The sequence below is a fragment of the Halichoerus grypus genome, chromosome 5, assembly GCF_964656455.1.
Source record: "Halichoerus grypus chromosome 5, mHalGry1.hap1.1, whole genome shotgun sequence".
NCBI classification, from domain to species: domain Eukaryota; kingdom Metazoa; phylum Chordata; class Mammalia; order Carnivora; family Phocidae; genus Halichoerus; species Halichoerus grypus.
The window spans coordinates 62981958-63007120 of record NC_135716.1 but is presented as its reverse complement, the minus strand read 5'-3'; the positions used below and the strand labels follow the sequence as shown (position 1 = coordinate 63007120).

At 37.9% G+C, this 25163-nt stretch overlaps 1 protein-coding gene across 8 annotated transcripts in view; it reads left to right on the top strand.

Moving 5' to 3' along the window:
• Positions 1-25163, top strand: part of PREX2 (phosphatidylinositol-3,4,5-trisphosphate dependent Rac exchange factor 2) — a 283867-nt gene that overhangs the window by 83601 nt on the left and 175103 nt on the right. For all 8 annotated transcript variants that reach the window (XR_004908454.2, XM_078072312.1, XM_036064630.2 and 5 more), the window contains 2 exons: positions 9827-9960; positions 21845-21948. Coding sequence is in view for 7 of the 8 variants with exons in the window: in XM_078072312.1 (XP_077928438.1) it covers positions 9827-9960; positions 21845-21948 (238 nt within the window). In the remaining variant the exon portion in view is untranslated. The remainder of the gene's footprint in view (positions 1-9826; positions 9961-21844; positions 21949-25163) is intronic.

Below are 25163 nucleotides of genomic sequence, written 5' to 3'. Positions count from 1 at the left end.
GTTTGTGTCTGATAGTGTATTGACTTCAAGTCATGTTCTCTTACTTCATGAGTGTGAGTCTAACAGAGGTTGTGATGAGATCTGTTTCTTTCTTCTTCTCTACAAGGTGATTTGGTAGATACAAATTTGTCTACTGCCTTGAGGCAGAATTGATTTATAGACAGCCCTTGTTATTTAAGGATATGTTTGGGAAAAAGAGCATTGAAAGTCAATCTACGTAGAAAGGGGAACAGAATTTTGTAAGTGGGAGGGGGGAAGCTTCATTGGGACTTCATTAAAATGAACATTTATGTTATTAGTTTTATCTAATATATGACAGAACCTAGGTTATAACTTCAGTTAATAAATTGAATCTCAAAAAGAGTGAATCAAATGCTGAATCTCTTGTGGGTGGGGGCATACATTTTATGACATATGATAAAATGATGTGGTATTCTTCATTTCATGTTTAACTTTTCTAGTAGTTTTAAAAGATTTTTTGAAAGAATATTCAAATGCTTCATTCATTTTCTTGAGACACTCCTTTGATATTGAAACCATTCTCTTATGAAACGCCCATCTAGTTGTCATTCTTGTCAATTTTCTTCCACAGTGAGTGGGTCTAGCTCTTGTCAGATCTTCATCTGTCAGTGCTTTGCATATGATTGGGGGAAGTTTCAAGGCCTCCTGTCATCTTTCATCTTTGCCAAGATTATGCCTTCTCTCTGCAGTCTGTGTTTTTATGGTATTGACATTCAACATTTAGTTGACAAGATGAATGAGGTAGACTCTGGTGTTAAGCAGGGAGAGCCAACAATGGGGTCAGATAATTAGTGAATAGTTTCCTATTATAATGATTTTTGCCACCTCATAGCTGCAAAGAATCAGTAATGAACCTTTATATAACCTATTAAGAGAACTTGTTAACATAAAATGATTTAACCTTTCAAATAGTCCAGATATGATTTAGCAATATTATTTTTATTAGGTCTGCTCAGAGGCGGAGATTTGTTCTATTATTGCAGTGCTTCATAAATCATGATTTTAATGTTTGAATAAATACTGGAAATTAGAAAAGGAGCCATAAAATAAATACACATGCTTCTGACTGTCTTTTCTGAGTGTTGTCATTTTCTGAAAGCATACTTTGGCACCTAACTAGTGTCCACCTATGAAAATTCTTCAGACTTCCACATTAAATTCTGCAATGGAACTTTGAAATTTAATAGTTTTTCATGAATGCTGACTGTATAATTGACAGCTGATTACATACCTCAAATTATAGAATCAAAATTATTCAGCTTCTTCACAAATTCGATTCTGAATCGTTACTATTTTCTTGCTGGATCTTGGACCATGAGGCACCCACAGTGGGAAGAGGGACCTTTGGTGAGGAGTGTTGCCAACACGGACTGCCGAGTCCTGGCCTTAGTGACTGAGGTCATTGTTTGTTCATCCATTTCACACTGATCTTTTCACCATTTTGGTGATACTTAAATGGTGTGCTTTGTAAATTTGACAAAGAAAATCCCTGGAGAATGATTGAAACCTGAAACCGCAGCATGGTATGAACTATGTAGTTAATGATAAACCTAAATAATCATAAACACACAGCTATCCCTAATATCCATCACTGTTAATTCATGCCAACTCTCATTTTATTAATGCTGTATTATTGCAGTGATCGCACTGCATTTAATTCTATGTTTACATATCTGTTTCTTCCACAAGTATCGGGAACAAGGGTCATGTCTCATGCCTTGAGTCTCTGGCATCTAGGACAGTGTCTCATACATAGCGGGTTGGGCGGTAATTAAACGCAGATATAGTTATATTGTAGTTATGTATTAATTGTCAGTGGCTGCTCACTGTTTTTTGATATTTTTGGCTCTTTCGGTTAGTAGCAGTGATTCTGACCTAGTTCTGTTATTTGTTACATTTTTCTGGTCCTTTGATGTTCTCTAATCCTCTTAAGCATCCTGTTCTGGATTATGGTTTACAAATATATGCCATGCAAGATTTTTTATTTCCTCAAATTAGAGTGGAACACTGTGCCGTTGTTTGAAATTCAGTCTCTGTGAATGGATTTTCATAGTTGCGGGTTCTGTTTGTTTTGTCTGAGGACATACACAGATGGGCTTCCCTCACTGTAGTTCCCCTTTGCACCCGCCGGGGCCATGGTGAAGGAGGCAGGATGACATAGGTTTCTACAGGCTGGAGTAGAAAGAGAAGCTTTTGGAAGGAGAGGCACTGGATGAAGTCGACTCCCACCCCTGGCCACAGTTACTTGTGGATGGTTACTTCTCACCTTGAACTGTCAGTCAGCCTTCCTTTCCTGATTTAATGAAAGCAGTCAGGATTAGAACCATCCATGGAACTTCCTGGCTGGGGTTTTGCTGTATTTAATTCTATATATATAATTCATCACAAGCATGATTTTACATGATAAATGTCACTTCCTAAAGGGAAATGCACGTTAAAAAAGATAAATCATCTAGATGATAAAAGTACATTATTTTGGTTATTTTTTAAGGGATTGCTAAGACAGCAGAACTCTGAATCATATGGGTAAACACATTACTTAAAAATATCTGCATTGAATATGTACATGTACATATTACATTATGTGTAATGGCTTTAGGGTAGTTCAAAATTAATGATTTATGCAGGCCCTCTTACTTTTTAAAAATAATTCTTTTACACCTTACCTCTCAAATGTTGGTTTATGACTCTGTGATGTATCACTGTACTGTTAAAGTAGCTTATTTTCATGGGCAGTATTTTTTTTCACAGTCACATGAAATTCCATCTTTGTAAAGGTATTTCTATAGTTCAGGTTTTTTCAGTTTTGTTTTTTTTTTCCCCAGTGAAATAATCTGCTGCCTTCAACATCTACACGGTGACCCATGAAACACTGTGCAAAGCTGATTTAACTAAACATCTTTCCCTTTCTTTTACCTTCCTTCCTTCCTTCCTCCTTTCTCTCTTTCTTCCTTCCTTTCTTTCTTCCTTTCTTCCTTCCTTCCTTTCTTTCTTTTCTTTCTTTCTTTCTTTCTTTCTTTCTTTCTTTCTTTCTTTCTTTCTTTCTTTCTTTCTTTCTTTCTTTTTCTTTCTTTCTTCTTTCTCTTTCTTTCTTTCCTTCCTTCCTTCCTTCCTTCCTTCCTTCCCTCCTTCCTCCCTCCCCCCTCCCTCTCTCCCTCCCTCTCTCTCTCTCCCTCTTTCTTCCTAAAACTTTACGAACAGAGAAGCCAACTTGCTAGAGATTTATACCAGGAGAAAATGTTTAACACATTGTTTGGTGTGTTGTAGAAATGTTAAAAGCCTGACTTTAGTATTCATCTAGAGAAAGGCGTTTATCATACATGGTTGTTCAATGACTAAATACAGATTTGCCAAAGAATAGATTTCTAGATTTAAAAATGAGCATCGATTTTCAAAATGAAGATAAAATACTAACTAGGTTATGTAACATTATTCAGGTTTAAGTGAATATTCACCAGTGATGAAATGTACCACAGGTGACCATGTGGTGTATTTGCAAGCATGTTAACGTGATCAACGCCTGTCTGCTGTGGGCACTGGGGAGCAGTCAGGACTACCTCGGGCAGAGACCTGTGCTCACCTCAATCTCCATGTCACAGGGTTGCCGTACTATGCCCTTGAGCACCTGGATTCAGGTACTCAAAGCCTCCAAAGCAGTTTTACTTGGAATGTTGACAGAATACCACATGCATCAGCATTTACTGGAATGACCTGGGACCTTCCCCACCTTTACTCAGTTTCAATCTCTGAACCTGGAAATTTTAAGAAGCCCATCAAGTGTGTCTCCCAAACTCTAAACTTTGAGAACCATTGCCCTAGAGGCTTTGCTCTCTTCTGATGATCTGCCTGGCTAGTTTTACTGCTTCCACATTTGTTATTTTCTAGTTCACTCGTCTGACATTGTCATTTTCATGGACTTTAGTGCTTCTGACTCTTACCTAGCAATCTGATGCTCATAGCCATACTTTATTTCAATTTCTCCTATGAATTTTGTAGCTTGACTTCTTTATTCCTAACTCTCTAGAAACTTTCCTGGCATTTCTAGGTAAATGAAAAAAAAAATTGCATGTAGTTTCAAAATATCATAAATTTCATTTACTTTAAAGATAAAGTTGTGAGATTATTATTATTTTTTTACTACAGAGAAAGGTAGATTTATCATGTAAGCGAGGGGAAACTATGCCACAGCATTATTTAAAAAGAGACACTTATTAATTATCTATTTGTACATGGGATGGATGTGAAGTGAGAGGCACATCAGGACTATACAGAAGACTGTAGATACACTTGGTCAGATTTTCTTCAATACTTATAAAATTGTGCATATCTGTGGTTAAAAAATTCTTAATGATTTCTAGCTGCCACTGTCACAGAAATCATGCACAGATCCAATCATGGTAAATCAAGAACACAATGGTTATTCTTTATCATCTATGAGATACACGTGGTATAAAGAGAAATGCTACAGGCCATTCTTTTAGGAGTTTTTTAGACAAATGTGTATGTTCGACACAGATTCATTTAAGTTGCATAAACAGTCCTCTGGGAATTATTTAATTATTCACTGAAGAGATTTCATGTGGTAATAGTAGATTACTATGGTAGAAGATAGTAAAGGTAGATACTGTACTAATTCTTAAAGTTTGCTGTTAACTATTAAAGACATCTCACCTCAGTCATAGAAATGTCTCAGTAGGATTTAGTAAAATATAATATGAGTGATGTTATGTTTATATTGTGAGATATACTTTGAAGCATAACAAGATGGTTGGGCTTGATGTCATTATCCCACAAAATTTCATTAATAGATTATTAAACAGATACTTTGGGTTGTTATGAAAAGAAGTGTTGCCCTCACAGAGGTCAATTAATCTTATTCTGATTTTTGATCAGGAGCTAGGAGCTAATGGGAACCTATGATAATGACTTAAACATAATGTATTTTTTTAAGATTTTTTTTAATTTTAAAATTTTTTTAAAGATTTTACTTATTTATTTGAGAGAGAGAGAATGAGAGAAAGAGAGCATGAGAGGCAGGAGGGTCAGAGGGAGAAGCAGACTCCCTGCTGAGCAGGGAGCCCAGTGCGGGACTCCGGGATCATGACCCGAGCCGAAGGCAGTCGCTTAACCAACGGAGAGCCACCCAGGCGCCCCCTTTTTTTTAAGATTTTTAAAAAATTTTTATTTATTTGAGAGAGAGAGAGCATGAGTGGCAGGCAGGGAGAGGCAGGCTCCCCGCTGAGCAGGGAACCTGACACAGGGCTCCATCCTAGGACCTTGGGATCATGACCTGAGCTGAAGGCAGATGCTTAACCGACTGAGCAGGTGCCCTGGCTCAGGTGCCCCAAAACACAATGTATTTATATATTAGTGAGGGGTTTGAGAGTTTGCTATGATACCAATCTAGATTAAATCATTCAAAAGTCAAACTATTTAAGTATACGATAGAGGAAAATGATTGAGATGCTTTGCTGACTAATGGAGCACTTTGAATTAATTGTAAGATGGGATTGCCGTAAATGTGCTAATGTAATCTTATGGTATCAAGATACGTATTGTAGGGGACTGGAGTAATAATAAAATAAATAAATAAATAAATAAATAAATAAATCACTATATGATTTATTTGCCGGCTCACATCCGAGTGGTTGTGCTCACTTCTAGAGGTGTTACATATTAAGGGAGACCCTGACAAACTGGAGAAGGTTCAGAGGAGATCTTCAGGGATCTTGCAGGTTTCTCAAATCAAGCCATAGGATGAATGGTCAAAAGCAATGCTAGTTATCTAGCTTGGAAGGCAGAAGGGAAGTGTACTGGCTGTTTTCAGATACTGGAAGGCCAGGCCTGTCATAATGAAGAGGGTATTCCTCTACTCCCAGGAGGCAGAAGTAGAGTCAGTGAGTAGAAAGAGAAGTAGAATTTGGTTCTACGATTAGAAAAATCTTTCTACTAAGTAGAGTGGCTAAGTAAAGAAATAGCTTTCTTAAGAGGGAATGAACTTAATTTTACTAGAAGTGTTCAAGAATAGGCTAGAAGGCCTTTTTTTGTCAGGGCAAAAGTCAGTGTTCTCTGAGGCAACAAGATGTGTCTACCCTCAAAAACTAGAGAATCAGAAATAACACTGTCTTCAACGAGTTAAAGCATAAAAATCAACATAGAGTGAACCACAGCAGAGGTCAGAAATAAGTGAAGTCTCCTTGAAGAAGAAAATCATCTTTAAAGCCAGCAATGTTAATTGTACTAGCCTTTATTGAGTCCTTTCCTGTGCTAGGCATTGTGCTGGGAGTTTTATATATATTGTCTGTTAATTCTGTGAATAAATCAAGTACTATTATCCTTTTCTACATTGGTTAGAAGGCATGAACATAGCTACAGAATCAAAGGAGTCATTCAGAAGTGTGATTTGTTTGTAGTGGAAGCCAAGAAAAGAGAGAGCAAGGAGAGAGAGACACACAGTGAGACAGATAGACTTTGGATGGTCTTGTCCAGGTGGTAGATTGTGCTAGCTCTTTGCTTTCAAACTGCTCTAATTCTGAAGTCTAGTTCACCAAGATATCCTCCCCGCCCTCCCCGCTTCCTTCCTTCCTTTTTTCTGCTCTCTCTCTCTCTCTCTCCCTCCCTCCCTCTCTCCTCTTGGTATATAAATGAACAACTGCAGCCCCATCTATACGTTCTGTTGAAGGCCCTCCTCTAATAGTCCAGGCATGCCTCTGACTTGTCTAATGCTACCGTCTGAGCAAGCTTCCTGCTATAAAATTGGCTTTTTTATTAGAAATCAAAGATACAGCCGCTGACGGGCAGTGCTCAGTCTCTCCAACACCTGACCTATGGGAAGCTAGCTAGCTAGCATGGCCCTGCTCTTCAATTCAGTCTGTTCACAGGACAGGAGACAGTTTTTCTTAACTGGGAAGCGTGACTTCATTAGGAAGTCTTTGTGGCACTGACAAGGTAAAAGATATGAACAAACAAGAACTTGATGGTGGAGAGCAATTCAAATAACATGCAGACAGGTCACAGGAAGACAAAGACAGGGAAAAGGCCGGGGTATGGTCAGTGGTCAAACTCTCAGTGGTGGTCAGCAATCATGTCCTTTCCTCTGTGACTATCTGGTTGTGAGTTTTTTTTTTTTTACTTGTGTCAGATTCTTTCTGATTATAATACAGCTTTCCAGTTAGGAAGTTTACAAAGGGAGATTGTGTTGGCCATACTTATGGGAACATTCGGTGTGGATGTCAGGTATTTTTATGATCAAGAATAATATACCTATTTTTTATTTTACACATTAGTTCTCGTGAGTTCTTCAGAGCTTGAACAATATCTCCTGTGAAACTGTGTAAGGGGATGGAATAAATGACCTCTAACCACTATACTAATTTACGTTAAATTCTTTTTATATTTATTAATAAAGATTATAATCACAAACAAGTCGGAAATGTATGGTTAAGATTTCTCCCAAGTATGGGGGTGTTTGGGAGGCTCAGTCGATTAAGTTGGTTTTGGCTCAGGTCATGATTTCATGGTCCTGGATCGAGCCCTGTGCATCTGCCACCCTGCTCAGCGGGGAGCCTGCTTCTCCCTCTCCCTGTCCCTCTGCCCCTCTCCACCACTCGTGCTTGCTCACTCTCTCCCTCTCTCAAATAAATAAAATCTTTAAAAAAAAAAGATTTTTGTCAAGTAGGAATGCATCTACTAATACCTACCTATAATTATATTGGGAACTTACTTGGAAGACTTGTTAATATGCAAATTAGAAAAACATCTGCAGTTACCATTTAATAAGATAACAAGTTAGCTTCTTTGCTTTACTTTTTTGGGCTACTATGAGAAATAGTCTAAGGTGAAGTATTTTGTACCTTTTGTAAAATTGTTACCAGTAAAGCCACTTTCATAACATCGTATAGTTCCCTGTGCAAGAATCAATGTGATGTTTCCTTGTTTACATTTTTAATACTATTCTATCTTAATTTTTTTTCTGAGGTAGGGATAGTATTTAAATAAGAAATCATTGCCACTGAAATTGGGATTTATATTCATATTTGATGACAGTTTTTACTTAATTATCACATGATGAAGGATATGAAATTGTGTAAATTTTTAATAGATCTCTAGTTATATGTCCACCTTTGTGATGAAAGAAAAAAAAGAAAGGAAATGTCTTAAATCTAAAATATTTTGTAATGGCTGGTCACCAGAGGGGAGTGGGTGGGGGGATAGGTGAAAGAAGTGAAGGGGATTAAGAGTACACTTATCATGATGAGCACTGAATAGGGTATGGAATTGCTGAGTCACTATATTGTACACCTGAAACTAGCATAACACTGTATGTTAACTCTCCTGGAATTAAAATAAAAAAACTTAATAAAACAAAATACTTAAGTTAAACATAAAAACAAAAAATAAAATGTGTGCATAGGGACGCCTGGGTGGCTCAGTCGGTTAAGCATCTGCCTTTGGCTCAGGTCATGATCCCAGGGTCCTGGGATCGAGCCCCACATCGGGCTCCCTGCTCAGCGGGGAGTCTGCTTCTCCCCCTCCTCTACTGCTCCCCCTGCTTGTGTTCTCTCTCTCTCCCCCTCTCTCTGACAGATAAATAAATAAAATCTTTAAAAAAATAAAGTTAGTAAAAAATAAAAAATAAATAAAATGTGTGTGTAATATAGACACTCAACACAATCACATTCTTTTAATTTCCAATTTGGGAAGTTTCTTATTGACAGTTATCAGTTGTCACCATAATTTAAATTTTTATAATCAATCAGAAAAACTGTATCAATGATTACTGTGGAAGTATGAAATTAATGGTCTGATTGTTAAATATCAAAAATAAAAAATAAAAGCATTAAGTTTAAAAAGAGTCAGAAATTTATCCCTGGATTTAAAAATCCCCAGACATATTGAAAATAGAAGTATTCTTGCAGAGCATGCTTAACAGCTATCTACATAAAACTTTTTTTTTCTTTTTTGTCTAACTCAGTGCATTAGTTGTGATAGTTTAGGTTGTAGAGACAAATAGACGGCCACATTTATAATGGCTCAAATTAGATGTTTTTGATCAGCTCACACAACAATCCAATGCTTGTGCTCTGCTTCATTGTGCACCTTTCCTCTGTTTGTGATTCAGGCTCCTTCCATCTTGTGGCTCCTCTCAATAGTTAGCACTTGTGTTAAGACCCAGTTTTGTCACTAATCATCTGACCTTAGTGTGCACTCAGTGAAGGCTTATTTAATGAATGAGCATGCCTATGCTAACTTTTAACTTGGGTAAAAGACTATGGAAGGTTGCTCTCTTTAAATAGCTTTTTTTCCCCCCTTTAATTTCTTCTTTTTTCTTCCTATCAATCCTAGGAGTGGATAAATAAATTGAGACCTGCTAAAAATTTAGAGAACTTCGTGTACTTTGTGATGTATCCATGGAACTCTTTTCCCATACCAGGGAAAGAGAGGAGGAGGAGAGGAATACTAGGGACATGAATGTTACGCATCACTTTGAAATCATCTCCTTTTAAAAGAACATAGTAACATGTATCATCCATGCTTATGTATGCATACATGTGTAAGAAAGCTAAAAGAAGACACAGAATCTCTTAACCACAGTTGTATCTGCTGAGACTGACCAGGAGTCTGGGAGGGAAGGAGACCTCCATCCAATGTATAAATATTTATGGTGTTTCAACTTTTATCCTGTCCATATATTGTATCTTGAAATAAAAACAAACAGACTTTTAAGGAGAAATAGAATTACACACAGAAGTTTCTGTTAAGTAATCAAACATTGTCTCCATTTTTTTTTTTTTTTTTGACCTAGGGATCCAACATCACCGACACCTGCACTGAGATGCTAATGTGTGGCGTCTTATTGAAAATTTCTTCTGGAAATATTCAAGAACGGGTGTTTTTTCTTTTTGATAATCTTCTGGTGTATTGCAAAAGGAAACACAGGTAAGGTGATAAACAGGTAATACTTCAGAAATTACTTAGTAACCTCGAAAAAAATTTTTAATAAAAAAAGAAATTATTTATCAGTCTCACGAGTTCAACCTTTTCCTCTGTGCTCCTGGGAACTCAGGATCTCCTCAGTAAATTTCACATACTCTTAGCCTATTCTCTGATTGTTCTCTTTACCTTCTTGTAAAACCTGACTGAAATGTGACTATCATTCAATAACACTACCTCCCAGGAACCTTCTGGAGGAAAAAATTTTTTTCTGTTGCTAACCCACATGTCTCAGGCCCTGTAGGAAAGGTGGGTGTGTCTTCTGTGTTTCCCAGTGCTGCTTCCCAATCATTTCCTCCTCTTCCTCTGAAATATTTTCCTGACCGCCCCATCTAGTGTAGCCTCCCAGCCATTTTCTATCAACATCTAGAAAATTCTTGCTAATATTTTCTTCATTATTTATTTATTTGTTGCCACCTTTACTGGATTAGACTGTAAAGTCCATGAGAACAGTGGTCTTGCTACGTATTCTGTGCTATTTCCCCAGAGACTGGACCTGCCATGTAATAGACACTCAAGAGGTATTTGTTGAATAAATGAATGAATGAATGAAACCCAAGGAAGTTCCTGGTATAGCTTAGCCATCATTAGTTTAAGTAATTTAATGTAGCAGTGTTATTGCTGTAATGTTATTTGTTTTAAAGCATGGATATAATTTTTTCTTCAGAAGGTAGTTATATTATAGGATGTTTCCTTGAACTCTTGGCAAAACGTTTTGCAGGTTGTTTAAGCAAAAAAGTAAAGTTGCACTTAATTGGGAAATTTCCTGAGGCTTTATATGCTTCTTCCTAACCATATTTAGGATATATGAGTTTCAGTGAAAAGGTACTAAAAGGCTTAATGAAATTTAAAGGTAAAACAGGTGGGTTGAGGATGCAGGGTTTGAGTGAGTGTTTATTCTAGACTCAGAAATTAGGCCACTATAGCCAAAGATTTTTTGGTGACGTTGAGAATGAGAAGATCAAAACTGACTGATTTATGAGGCAAGATTCTCTTGAAATGGGATTCCCTAAGTCAATGAACAGGATGCCCAGAGCAAGTTCTCTGAACGTTGGCAGCTATGTTGATGACATGGGAGTTCGGCCTCTTGGATTATAGTATCAGAATTCCCTAGCCTGAGACATTACTGTGAAAATACAATGGCACTAACTGAGAAAGCAAAGTGCCCATGTGCCTCGATGAAAGGGGACAGGTTAGTATTAAAGTGAAAAGATAGTTGTGGGGTGCCTAGCTGGCACAGTTGGTTAAGTGTCTGACTCTTGGTTTCGACTCTGGTTGTGATCTCAGGTTTGTGAGATTGAGCCCCAGATCGGGCTCTACACTCAGTGTGGGGTCTGCTTGAGTTTCTCTCTCTGCCTGTCCCTCTGCCCCTTCCCATTCTCACATGTGCTTTCTTTCTCTGGCTCTAAAATAAATAAATAAATAATAAATAAATATCTTAAAAAAAAAAGATATTGTTGTTAATCCCTGCCTTAATGAGCTTTTTTAAAAAGATGCTTTTTACCACATATGAAAATGAACTTGTCTATTTTTTTTAGTATACTCTTCTAAATTCTTTGTTTTTGCAGCAAGATTGGGATTAATAGAAATAGGTTTTAGGAAGATGTAGAAATCCTGTTAATTTTAGTTGAATATAACTCATTAAAAAATTGTAATATTATTCAAGTTGTTTAGGTACAATTGTTTTTTTTCCAGCCTTCTTGAGGGCTAGTTGGCAAATAACATGGTAAGATATTTTAATTGTACAACAGGATGATTTGATATACATCATGAAAGGATTTTTCCCGTGGAGTCAATTAACACATTGATCTAGGTGCAGTTATTAAAAGCATCTATTTGAGAATGAGATCTTTTTTTTAAATTACAGTTGATCTCATACTTATTTATATATGTGCCTGCCTTCAAGTCCAAGGTTTTTGCAAAATTAGCCATGTATAATGATGATTTCATTTATGGTCTTATGGCTGTCATTGTTAAATAGGTAAACAACAGGAAAGATTTTGTAAAATTAAAATCCTGAAGTGTTTTTTTTTAAAGATTTATTTATTTATTTTGAGAGAGAGAGAGAGAGAGCAGGGGCAAAGGGAGAGGGAGAGAAGCATACTCCCTGCTGAGTGCAGAGCCTGATGCGGGGCTCAATCCCATGACCCTGAGATCATGACCTGAGCCAAAATCAAGAGTTGGGCAGTTACCTGACTGAACCACCGAGGTGCCCCCCAAATCCTAGTTTTTGAGCAAATATTCTTAATGTATGTATAATGTGGACAAAATACATAGTGGCTAGAAATGGAAATTACTGAATAAATCTGATTGTCTATTCCCTTCCTGAATTGAAGTAGTGTGAATATACCATCCATTCCCTTCATTTTAGAATACTTCATCCCCTTTACCAAGTACTATTGAAGCTCTAAAGATCGTTTAGTAAGTATGAGTAAACTGAACCTTTTCCAAATTTCCATAATATATTAATTGCACAACCCAGGGACTTGATGAATTTAATTCTAGAGTTTACATTCACAAAAGACAAGAATGCTGATTAGGCATCTCAGCTCTGGATATTTCTAATGGTATCAATCTTAGGAGAAACTAGTATTTAAAAAGATAAAGTGTGTGTAATATTTATTTTTTTTAATTAAAAAAATTTTTTTAAATTTTATTTTATTATGTTATGTTAGTCATCATACATTACATCATTAGTTTTTGATGTAGTATTCCATGATTCATTGTTTGCGTATAACACCCAGTGCTCCATTCAATACGTGCCCTCCTTAATACCCACCACCGGGCTAACCCATCCCCCCACCCCCCTCCCCTCTAAAACCCTCAGTTTGTTTCTCAAAGTCCATAGTCTCTCATGGTTCGTCTCCACTTCCAATTTCCCCCCTTTATTTTTCCCTTCCTACTATCTTCTTCTTCTTTTTTTTTTTTTTACATATAATGTATTTTTTGTTTCAGAGGTATAGGTCTGTGACTCATCAGTCTTACACAATTCACAGCGCTCACCATAGCACATACCCTCCCAATGTCCATCACCCAGCCATCCCACCCCTCCCAACCCCCACCCCCCACTACTCCAGCAACCCTCAGTTTATTCCCTGAGATTATGAATTCCTCATATCAGTGAGATCATATGATACTTGTCATTCTCAGATTGACTTATTTTGCTTAGCATAATACCCTCTAGTTCTATCCATGTTGCTGCAAATGGCAAGATTTCGTGGTTTGTTTTTTTTTTTTTTGATGGCTGCATAATATTCCATTGTACATATATACCACATCTTCTTTATCCATTCATCTGTTGATGGACATCTTGGCTCCTTCCATAGTTTGGCTATTAAGGATATTGCTATAAACATGGGGTGCACGTACCCCTTCGGATCCCTACATTTGTATCTTTGGGGTAAATACCCAGTAGTGCAATTGCTGGGTCATAGGGTAGATCTATTTTCAACTTTTTGAGAAACCTTCATACTGTTTTCCAGAGTGGCTTCACCAGCTTGCATTCCCACCAATAGTGTAGGAGGGTTCCCCTTTCTCCGCATCCTCGCCAACACCTATTGTTTCCTGACTTGTTAATTTTAGCCATTCTGACTGGTGTGAGGTGGTATCTCATTAAGGTTTTGATTTGGATTTCCCTGATGCCGAGCGATGTTGAGCACTTCTTCATGAGTCTGTTGGCCATTTGGATGTCTTCTTTGGAAAAATGTCTGTTCATGTCTTCTGCCCATTTCTTGATTGGATTATTTGTTCTTTGGGTGTTGAGTTTGATAAGTTCTTTATAGATTTTGGATACCAGCCCTTTATCTGATATGTCATTTGCAAATATCTTCTCCCATTCTGTCAGTTGTCTTTTGGTTTTGTTGACTGTTTCCTTTGCTGTGCAAAAGCTTTTTATCTTGATGAAGTCCCAGTAGTTCATTTTTGCCCTTGCTTTCCTTGCCTTTGGCAATGTTTCTAGGAAGAAGTTGCTGCAGCTGAGGTCAAAGAGGTTGCTACCTGTATTCTCCTCTAGGATTTGGATGGATTCCTGTCTCACATTTAGGTCTTTCATCCATTTTGAGTCTATTTTTGTGTGTGGTGTAAGGAAATGGTCCAGTTTCATTCTTCTGCATGTGGCTGTCCAATTTTCCCAACACCATTTGTTGAAGAGACTGTCCTTTTTCCATTGGACATTCTTTCCTGCTTTGTCGAAGATTAGTTGACCATAGAGTTGAGGGTCCATTTCTGGGCTCTCTATTCTGTTCCATTGATCTATGTGTCCTTTTTTGTGCCAGTACCATACTGTCTTGATGATTACAGCTTTCTAATAGAGCTTGAAGTCTGGAATTGTGATGCCACCAGCTTTGCTTCTTTTTCAACATTTCTCTGGCTATTTGGGGTCTTTTCTGGTTGCATACAAATTTTAGGATTCCATTTCTTTGAAAAAAGTAGATGGTATTTTGATAGGGATTGCATTAAATGTATAGATGGTTCTAGGTAGCATTGACATCTTCACAATATTTGTTCTTCCAATCCATGAGCATGGAACGTTTTTCCATTTCTTTGTGTCTTCTTCAATTTCTTTCATGAGTATTCTATAGTTTTCTGAGTACAGATTCTTTGCCTCTTTGGTTAGATTTATTCCTAGGTATCTTATGGTTTTGGGTGCAATTGTAAATGGGATCGACTCCTTAATTTCTCTTTCTTCTGTCTTGTTGTTGGTGTATAGCAATGCCACTGATTTCTGTGCATTGATTTTATATCCTGCCACTTTACTGAATTCCTGTATGAGTTCTAGCAGTTTTGGGGTGCAGTCTTTTGGGCTTTCCACATAAAGTATCATATCATCTGCAAAGAGTGAGAGTTTGCCTTCTTCTTTGCCTATTCAGATGCCTTTTATTTCTTTTTGTTGTCTGATTGCTGTGGCTAGGAATTCTAGTACTGTGTTGAATAGCAGTGGTGAGAGTGGGCATCCCTACCATGTTCCTGACCTTAGGGGGAAAGCTCTCAGTTTTTCCTCATTGAGAATGATACTCACTGTGGGTTTTTCATAGATGGCTTTTATGATATGGAGGTATGTACCCTCTATCCCTACACTCTGAAGAGTTTTAATCAAGAAATGATGCTGTCCTTTGTCAAATGCTCTTTCTGCATCTATTGAGAAGATCATATGGTTCTTGTTCTGTCTTTTATTAATGTATTGTATCACATTGATTGATTTGCAGATGTTGAACCAACCTTGCAGCCCAGGGATAAATCCCACTTGGTTGTGGTGAATAATCCTTTTAATGTACTGTTGGATCCTATTGGCTAGTATTTTGGTGAGCATTTTTGCATCTGTGTTCATCAGGGATATTGGTCTGTAATTCTGCTTTTTGATGGGGTCTTTGTCTGGTTTTGGGATCAAGGTAATGCCTCATAAAATGAGTTTGGAAGTTTTCCTTCCATTTCTATTTTTTGGAACAGTTTCAGAAGAATAGGTATTAAATCTTCTTGAAATGTTTGGTAGAATTCCCCTGGGAAGCCATCTGCCTCTGGGCTCTTGTTTGTTGGGAGATTTTTGATTACTGCTTCAATTTCCTTAGTGGTTATGGGTCTGTTCCGGTTTTTTTTCTTCCTGGTTCAGTTTTGGTAGTTTATACATCTCTAGGAATGCATCCATTTCTTCCAGATTATCTATTTGCTGGCATATACTTGCTCATAATATGCTCTTATAATTGTTTGTATTTCTTTGCTGTTGGTCATGATATCTCCTATTTCATTCATGCTTTTATTTATTTGGGTAGTTTCTCTTTTCTTTTTGATAAGTCTGGCCAGGGGTTTATCAATCTTATTAATTCTTTCAAAGAACCAGCTCCTAGTTTCATTGATCTGTTCTACTGTTGTTTTGGTTTCTATTTCATCGATTTCTGCTCTGATGTTTATTATTTCTCTTCTCCTGCTGGGTTTAGGCTTTATTTGCTGTTTTTTCTGCAGCTCCTTTAGGTGTAGAGTTAGATTGTGTATTTGAGACCTTTCTTGTTTCTTGAGAAAGGCTTATATTGCTACATACTTTCCTCATAGGACCACCTTTGCTGCATCCCAAAGATTTTGAACAGTTGTGTTTTCATTTCATTTGTTTTCATGAATTTTTGAAATTCTTCTTTAAATTCCTCTTGACCCATTCATTCTTCAGTAGGATGCTCTTTCACCTCCATGTATTTGAGTTCTTTCCAACTTTTCTCTTGTGATTGAGTTCTAGTTTCAAAGCATTGTGGTCTGAAAATATGCAGGGAATGATCCCAGTCTTTTGGTACCAGTTGAGACCTGACTTGTGACCTAGGATGTGATCTATTCTGGAAAATGTCACTGGGCACTAGAGAAGAATGTGTATTCTGTTGCTTTGGGATGGAATGTTCTGAATATATCTGTGAAGTCCGTCTGGTTCAGTGTGTCATTTAAAGCCTTTGTTCGCTTGTTGATCTTTTACTTAGATGATCTGTCCATTTCAGTGAGGGGGATGTTAAAGTCCCCTACTATTATTGTATTGTTGTCAACGTGTTTCTTTGATTCTTTTTATTAATTGGCTTATATAATTGGCTGCTCCCATGTTAGGGGCATAGATATTTACAATTGTTAGATCTTCTTGTTGGATAGACCCTCTAAGTATGATATAGTGTCCTTCCTTCCTCATCTCTTATTATAGTCTTTAGTTTGAAATCTAATTTGTTTGATAAAGGATTGCCACCCCAGCTTTCTTTTGATGTCTATTAGCATGGTAAATGGTTTTCCACCCCCTCACTTTCAATCTGGAGGTGTCTTTGGGTCTAAAATGAGTCTCTTGCAGACAGCATATCCATGGATCTTGTTTTTTTATCCAATCTGATACTCTGTGTCTTTTGATTGGGGTATTGAGCCCATTTACATTCAGAGTAACTATTGAAAGATATGAATTTAGTGCCATTTTATTGCCTGTTAGGTGACTGTTACTGTATATTATCTGTGTTCCTTTATGGTCTATGTTACTTTTAGGCTCTCTCTTTGCTAAGAGGACCCCTTTCAATATTTCTTGTAGGGCTGGTTTTGTGTTTGCAAATTCCTTTAGTTTTTGTTTGTCCTGGAAGCTTTTTATCTGTCCTTCTATTTTCAGTGACAGCCTAGCTGGATATAGTATTCTTGGCTGCATATTTTTCTCATTTAGTGCTCTGAATATATCATGCCAGTCCTTTCTGGCCTGCTAGGTCTCTGTGGATAAGTCTGTTGCCAGTCTAATGTTTCTACCATTGTAGGTTACAGACCTCTTGTTCCGAGGTGCTTTCAGGATTTTCTCTTTGTCTCTGAGACTCGTAAGTTTTACTATTAGATGTCGGGGTATTGACCTATTTTTATTGATTTTGAGGAGGTTGTCTGTGCCTCCCGGATTTTGATGCCTATTTCCTTCCCCAAATTAGGGAAGTTTTCTGGTATAATTTGCTCCAGTGTACCTTCTGCCCCTCTCTCTCTTTTTCTTTTGGGATCCCAGTTATTCTAATATTGTTTCATCTTATGGTATCACTTATCTCTCGAATTCTGCCCTCATGATCCAGTAGTTGTTTATCTCTCTTTTTCTCAGCTTCTTTATTCTCCATCATTTGGTCTTCTATATCACTAATTCTTTATTCTGCCTCATTTATCCTGGCAGTTAGAGCCTCCATTTTTGATTGCACCTCATTAATAGCCTTTTTGATTTTGACTTGGTTAGATTTTAGTTTTTATTTCCCCAGAAAGGGATTCTCTAGTATCTTCCATGCTTTTTTCCACCCCACCTAGTATGTTTATAATCGTCATTCTGAACTCTAGTTCCGACATCTTACTAATGTCTGTTTTGATTAGGTCCCTGGCATTTGGTACTGCCTCTTGTTCTTTTTTTTGAGGTGAGTTTTTCTGTCTTGTCATTTTGTCCAGAGGAGAATAGATGAATGAGACAACAAAATGCTAACAGGGTAATTTTGATCCCAGAAAAATATACACTAAACAAATCAGAAGAGACTCGAAACCAGGGGAAAAAGAAAGGGAAGGAAGGAAAAAAAAAAAAAGAATATGAGCAAGTATGATCAGGCTGATGAATAGATCAGTGCCACACACTAGATTTTGGGTGTATTTTGGTATGTTAGAAGAAACTGCCTTCCCAAATTTTAAAGAAAGAGAAACTTATATATGTACAAAAATAAGGGTAAATATGATGAGGGAATGGAATATGAGTTTAAAGATGAAAATTATAAAATATTTTATAAAAGGAATCGATAAGAAGTTGGTTGAAAAAAAGAAAGAGGAGAAATTAAAAGAGGAACAAAAAAAAAAAGGAGGGGAGAGAATGTGATCAGGCAGGAGACTAGAACAAAGCCATACACTAGAGATTTAGGGTATATTTTGGTCTGTTAGAAGAAACTGTATCCCAAAATTTTAAAGAGAGAACAACTTATATATATATATATATACAAAAAAATAAGGTTATCTACAATGAAGGGATAGAATATGACTCTAAAAATGAAAAATAAAAAAGATTTTTAAAAAAGGGATTGATAAGATATGTTGGTTGAAAAAGGGAAAAAGAATTAAAGAAATAGAAAGGAAAAAATAAAGAAAATTAAAGAAATTAACTTTCAAAGACTAAAGAATCATGGGAAAAAAAGCCACGAATTCTCTGTGCTGTATTCCCCTGGTGCTGAAGTTCTGCCATTCTCATTGATTGGTAAACTTGGTCTTGGCTGGATGTTCTTGCTGATCTTCTGGGGGAGGGACCTGTTGCAGTGGTTCTCAAATGTCTTTGCCAGAGGCGGAATTGCCTCGCCCTTGCAGGGGGCCGGGCTAAGCAATCTGCTCGGGTTTGCTCTCGTGAGCTCCCTGCAAGCTTTCCCTACAGCTTTGGAGGAGGAGAGTGAAAATGGCAGCTTCCCAATCTCCGTCCTGGAGCAGGCGAGAACTCGGGGCTCCACTCCTCAGTGAGCCCCCAGATTAAAGTAGTCAATCATTCCTGTCTCCCCGGTCTCCAGCTGCCCTCTGTGCTCACCTGGCCTGTAACCAAGCATTTCTGTCTCTGGCTCATGACCCCGTGTGGAGTCTCCAAACCCAGCAGATCCCTGCGGTGCGCTCCCGTGCCGCTCCTCCCAGGTGAGGAAGGGGAGTCTCCCCGGATCTGCCACTTGTTGGGTCCCTGCTGGAAGAGCAGTGGCCCGACTGTGCCACGGATCACGGTTTATGGCAACCCCGAGCTGAGAGCTCACTCCTTGGCTCCGTCTCTGCAGCTGGCTTCCCCGCTCCGATACCTGGGAGCTCCGCTGCACTCATGCACCCCCGGTCCTTCTGTGACCCCGAGGGTCCTGAGACCACACTGTCCCCGCGAGCGTTCCACCCCCTGCTTAGCCACTGGAGCGACGTCCCTCAGCAGAGCAGACTTCTACAAGTTCCGATTTTGTGCTCTGCTGCTCTATCACTTGCCGGTAGCGGCTGACCGAGGCTCCCCCCCTCGCTGTCTATCTTCCCAAATATCACCTTGGATTCACTTCTCCGCCCGTCTTACCTTCCAGAAAGTTGTCGCTTTTCTGTTCAGAGAGTTGCTGCTATTCTTTTCTTCGATCTCCTCTTGAATTCCTAGGTGTTCAGAATGGTTTGATACGTATCTAGCTGAATTCCTGGGAGCAGACAAAATTTAGGTCTCCTACTCCTCCGCCATCTTGCTCCTCCTCTGTGTTGTGTAATATTTAATACATAAAACATGATATGGCTTAGTTTGGCTTGTTAATGAGCTTTGTAAGTATTATAATGTATTTTGTCTTCTGCAGTTTATATTTTGTATACAATATAGTTTGTAAACTGTGTATCCATATGTATAGGAATAGTTTATTCATTTAACTTTGTATAATATTCCATTGGTTGAATATTATTCACTCTCCTATCAGTGGAGTTTAGGTTTTTGTTTGTTTGTCTTAGTTTTTCTGCTATTATGAACATTCCTGCAAGATGTATCCTGATGACCACTAAAACACATAATTAGGAGGGAAATCATAGAATTGGGATATCAAATATTCTACATTACAATATAGAGCAAAATTATTTTCAAAGCATAGGCTTTTCAGTAGGTATACTTTAATGGAACCACCTTCTGAAGGGACCAAAGGTCTCTCTTTTTAAGCTAAGTGTTAACAATATTGATCAGACACTTACTGGAATTTCATATTGAGTGTTATTATCTACAGGTCAAGAGAAATATAAAAGCCTGTTCAGAACTGACAAGATCACAAAGAAAATTAATGCTTTAGAAAATAGGACCAGTGATAGATTCCATGCTATGATTCTTTGCCTGTGAATAAAACTGTTATCAAGGATATTAAACTTAAAAAAAATGATTGAAGTATGATGTATAAACTTACAAGAAATTCTCTTTTGCAAGACCCACAATACTATGTCCTACCTGGGAGAATATGCAATTACCTACATATTAGTGTGCTCTGCATTCTTCTCTATCTTTGGCTGGCCATGATGCCAACCTTGCGTACTATATGGCCTGAATCCCTAATTGGTAGCATTTATTTAAGGTTATTAGCAAAGGACATTTAGAGGTCACTTTCATAATGAACATCGGAGTGCAAGATGGTGAAGGCCTGGGGCTGAGAAACCCTAAATCAGGTTAATTAATCTATTTAATTAGTTTCTTTTAGTAGGGATGAAGGACTACTAAGTTTTGATGAAGCTTTAGACAGGTAAGGCAGGAATATATACTGTGTTTCACGGAAGGAATTCAGGGACTGGGACAGCACCTTGTGACCCCTCCCTGCAGGGAGGGCTGATATCTAGGGCTGATATCTAACTGCAGGGGTGAGGAGGAGAGGGATATTGAAGTTGGTGAACATTTACATCTTCACTTTTGCCAGATGTGTCTGTACAACACAGTAAATGAAAAATTATTTCAGTATATTAAATTATTAGGAAGACTTTTGTCAATGAGTCAAATGGAATAGTTTAAGTTAATTGAAATCTTTTGAGTGACTAGGTATTCTTGAATCCTCCTGAATCATTTCTTAGAATCTTTCCTCTTTAATTAACAAAACTTTCTAAAATATCTCTTCTGTATGTTCAGTGATTCAAGTATAAACACACTTAACCACATAATTCATTATTACAAATGTTCATTTATAAACCTGGATATTTTAACTTTGTTGTACATACCTTTTAAGATTAAAGACCAGTATTAGACACACTATACCAAAGTTTTGGAATGTTTTAGACTATTTTAAAAATAAGTAAGACCCTTATAAAGGATTATACATGTATTAAGAGACTTATTCAACAAGTATATAGGTCTCATATCATAGAAACAATATAGGAAAAATATTTTCAGCTGGATAACACTCAACTGAATAATTTCCAGCACAGTCAGTTTCTTTGCAGAGGAATCATAAGTACTAACTGAATTTTACCCGAGCTTGAAAAAAATGGAAATTACCAGCTAGTTACTGAAAAATGAGAAATGAAAGTGAAAGAAATCAAATGAAATTTTAAAATAACTAACTTTCAGTGTGTAACAGACTTTGATTTGGTACCTTTTATGTTCTAAATTGAGCAAAAGCACATATTTACCCACCCAGCTGTATATTGTTCTTAGTCCAAAGCTTCCATTTGTTTACAAAAGCTAGTACATAAGCCTCATTTGTAAAGCCACCAATGCTGTTATGAATGGGAGGACACAAGTATTAAACACCAAGAGCCTAACAATATCATTGATTGCATTGGTGTCTTTTTTGTTTTTTCAGAGGATAGCTTACATCATATTGCTTCAACACTGTTATTTATTAAGTTTAGTAACAAAGTTTTTGTGATTTCATTCCATTACAAGACGGTTGAAGAATAGCAAGGCATCTACAGATGGACATCGTTACCTTTTTCGTGGCCGGATCAATACAGAAGTGATGGAAGTGGAGAATGTGGATGATGGCACGGGTAGGTAATTTGTAGTTTTAAAATGAAACACCAATAGGAAACTCCCTCATAAGATAGACTTCTCACCTGAATAATTCATTTGCGGCGCATTAAAGCTTAGAAATACTTTGTTAGGTAGAGCAGTTGGAGGAGAAAGGCAAGATAAGAGAGATGAGGACTATTGGAAGTAGAAAATTATATTTGGCTGAAACACATTAGCATTCAACACAGAGATACAAAGAAATAGCTGAGTAGGAGTGATGTACACACTCACAGTTCCTGGTATCGCCAGCATGAGTACAGAGAATAAGGAATTAATTTAGTTTCTTCAAGTTATAGTATGTTTTATATGTATATATATGAAATTTTTTCATATAATATGTTCACTGTAGAATATGGAAAACTCTAAATTTGTTTTAGCTCTACAGCCACCATGCATATAAACATGCTGTCGATTTGCTTGTAGAGTAAGGGTGTTGTGTGTATTTTACTTTATTACTTAAAGATAGTGCATTTTCACACTGCAGCTTTGAAGGTACAGACTTTGACAAGTAAGCTTAACAAATCATGATTAGTCACAAACATTAAATAAATGTTTGAGGTTAAATAAGTTATTTTCTATTTGAAAAAATAAATGTGTAATATTAAGTAATATGATGATATACTAGTCTATAATATGAATGATTAGTAAATTGGATCACATTTTTCCCCCCAATGATTTTAATTCGAATTTCAAAGATATGCTTCTAGGAGAAATGACAAGATGAAATAAAATATATTAATTGTTGCTAAGTGACTTTAATTCCCATATAGAGAAATGCCTTTATAATACCCCATTTAAACATGGGTTTGGGGCACAGATCAGCTCCCTGCTACCACATACCTTTGTTGCCATCTCCTAGTCCCAGAGGGGAGAAGAATGTTTACCATCTGCATGGGCACAAATTTTCAGATGCTCACCTGTGTACCATTTCTCTATCCCATTGTTAGCATCCTAAAACGTTGCCCAGAACATAAATAGTGAAGCATGATTGCTGCAGGTAAGGGGAAAAGATGCGCAATGAGCAAAACTCAGGTGTACTCTCCTGGGAACCAAGTCATCTTGTGGCGAGGTTCCGCATGGGCTAAAGGAGGGATGTAGGTGTGGGAGCTGTCTGACTGCCGGCACAGCTGAAAATCCCTGTCCGCAAATACTCACATGCTAACATGTGGGACTTAGTAGGCTATTTTTCCACGTCAGGATGTGCACAATATTTTTTATAAGGTGGTATTTTAATTCATTTTAATGCTCTGAGAGGACTCTAGTGACATTTAGGAATGTTGTCTGTCTACATGTGAACAGCTCTCTTGCTTCGGTAACCTGACTGCTCAAGAGAATATCCAAAAGCCCATGTTGTACTTGAGGTGGGTGGAAGGAAGGCCGAGGAAGGCACACTCAAACCTCCACTTTGTTCCTTCTTGGCCCTGTCTCCCCCTGCTGGAACCACCTGTCCCCTGTTGCTTTAGCCTTCTCTTTGTTTTCTCCCCTTTTTATGCCTTTTCATGGGCACACAGCTCCTGTGTCTCATTTCCTTCCCTCTCCCCCTGATGGTGTGGTCGTCCCCATTTGTACCATTTGCACGGGTAATCTAAGTGAATTTTGGTAAATTTTGATGAATTTGACAATGATTCCTACATTTTGGGAAACTGGGGCACTAGATAAAGAAATCTAAAAGCCCGGGGCCATTGGAGGCATGGGCATAGAATACCATCTACAGGGGCGCCAGGTGGCTCAGTCATTAAGCGTCTACCTTCGGCTCAGGTCATGATCCCAGGGTTCTGGGATCAAGCCCCATATTGGGGCTTGTGTTCCCTCTCTTGCTGTGTCTCTCTCTGTCAAATAAATAAAAATCTTAAAAAAAAAAAAAGAATACCATCTTTAGCATAGATGTAAGGCAGTGAGAGCCTATGTTGGGTGATGGAGCAAATGGCCTTTGGATTCAATCCCATGAAAATGTTCTTTTAGTGCTGGTAAGATTGTAGCCTTCAGGACCTCAGTACCTGGGGGATAGGGATGTTAGGGAAACAAGTCTTCAGACCCTGGTAGATATGAATTAGTGGGGAAGACAGGACATTTCAGAATATTTAGTCATAAATTGTCTGATGACACCTCTTGGCACAAACTTCCAAGGCTCAGGTTTCATTGAAATATGATGAAGGAATTAATTATACTTTGTAGTATCCAGTTAAGGCCTTATTTCTTCCTTTAACATATATACACAGCATGTTGCAGGAATTTGGCTACAAATACTTGCTACAAGGTCACTTAAAGAAATTTTAGGCTGCAGCTGGCTACCTTCCTTTTGCTTCCTGCAAAGAAAATTTAGTATTCTAGTAAGTGTGACTACTAGGTCTTTAGGATAAGCGTACATCCTCAGCCAGGACTTGGAAACTCAAAAATAGAATTTCTGAAGATGAATAGAATCTTGAAGATCAACTAATATACCCTCTTAACATTTCAGATGATGGAAATGAAGCCACATTGAAGAACTAACTCGTCCAAGTTAACCCAGATGTTTAATATGAAGCTGGGACTGGAGTGAGGTTTCCTTGGTGACCATGGCCATGCCTTGAGAAATAGGGAGCAGAGGTTCCATATGGGTTTTAAATCTATAGGGACCAACTGGAGAGCTGTGAAGAGATAAGGCATCAGTATATAGAGATTAACTTTGGTTGTTCGTTTCTTCTAAGAAACAATCTGGGTGCTACACCAACTTTCTCCTTTTTTGTTTTCTTGGTCATTTCCATCACAAAATCTCCATTTCTTTTTGATGAGCTCAGGTTTTAAGTGTTCTTACTTTTTTTTTTTTTTAAGATTTTATTTATTTATGTGACAGAGAGAGACACAGTGAGAGAGGGAACACAAGCAGGGTGAGTGGGAGAGGGAGAAGCAGGCTTCCCGATGAGCAGGGAGCCCAATGCGGGGCTAGATGTGGGGCTTGATCCCAGGACCCTGGGATCATGACCTTAGCTGATGGCAGACGCTTAATGACTGAGCCACCCAGGTGCCCCAAGTGTTCTTACTTTAAACTCTATGAATGGGAGCTCTGCTGTTGATAGATCTCAGAAGAGCTGACCAATGTCCGTATGTCAAGTCCTTCCCACACTTGGACCGTGGATGAGTTACATGAGGGATGGTAAATACTGTCAGGCTCATCTGCTCATTGCCAAAACCAAAACCAAACAATGACTATACC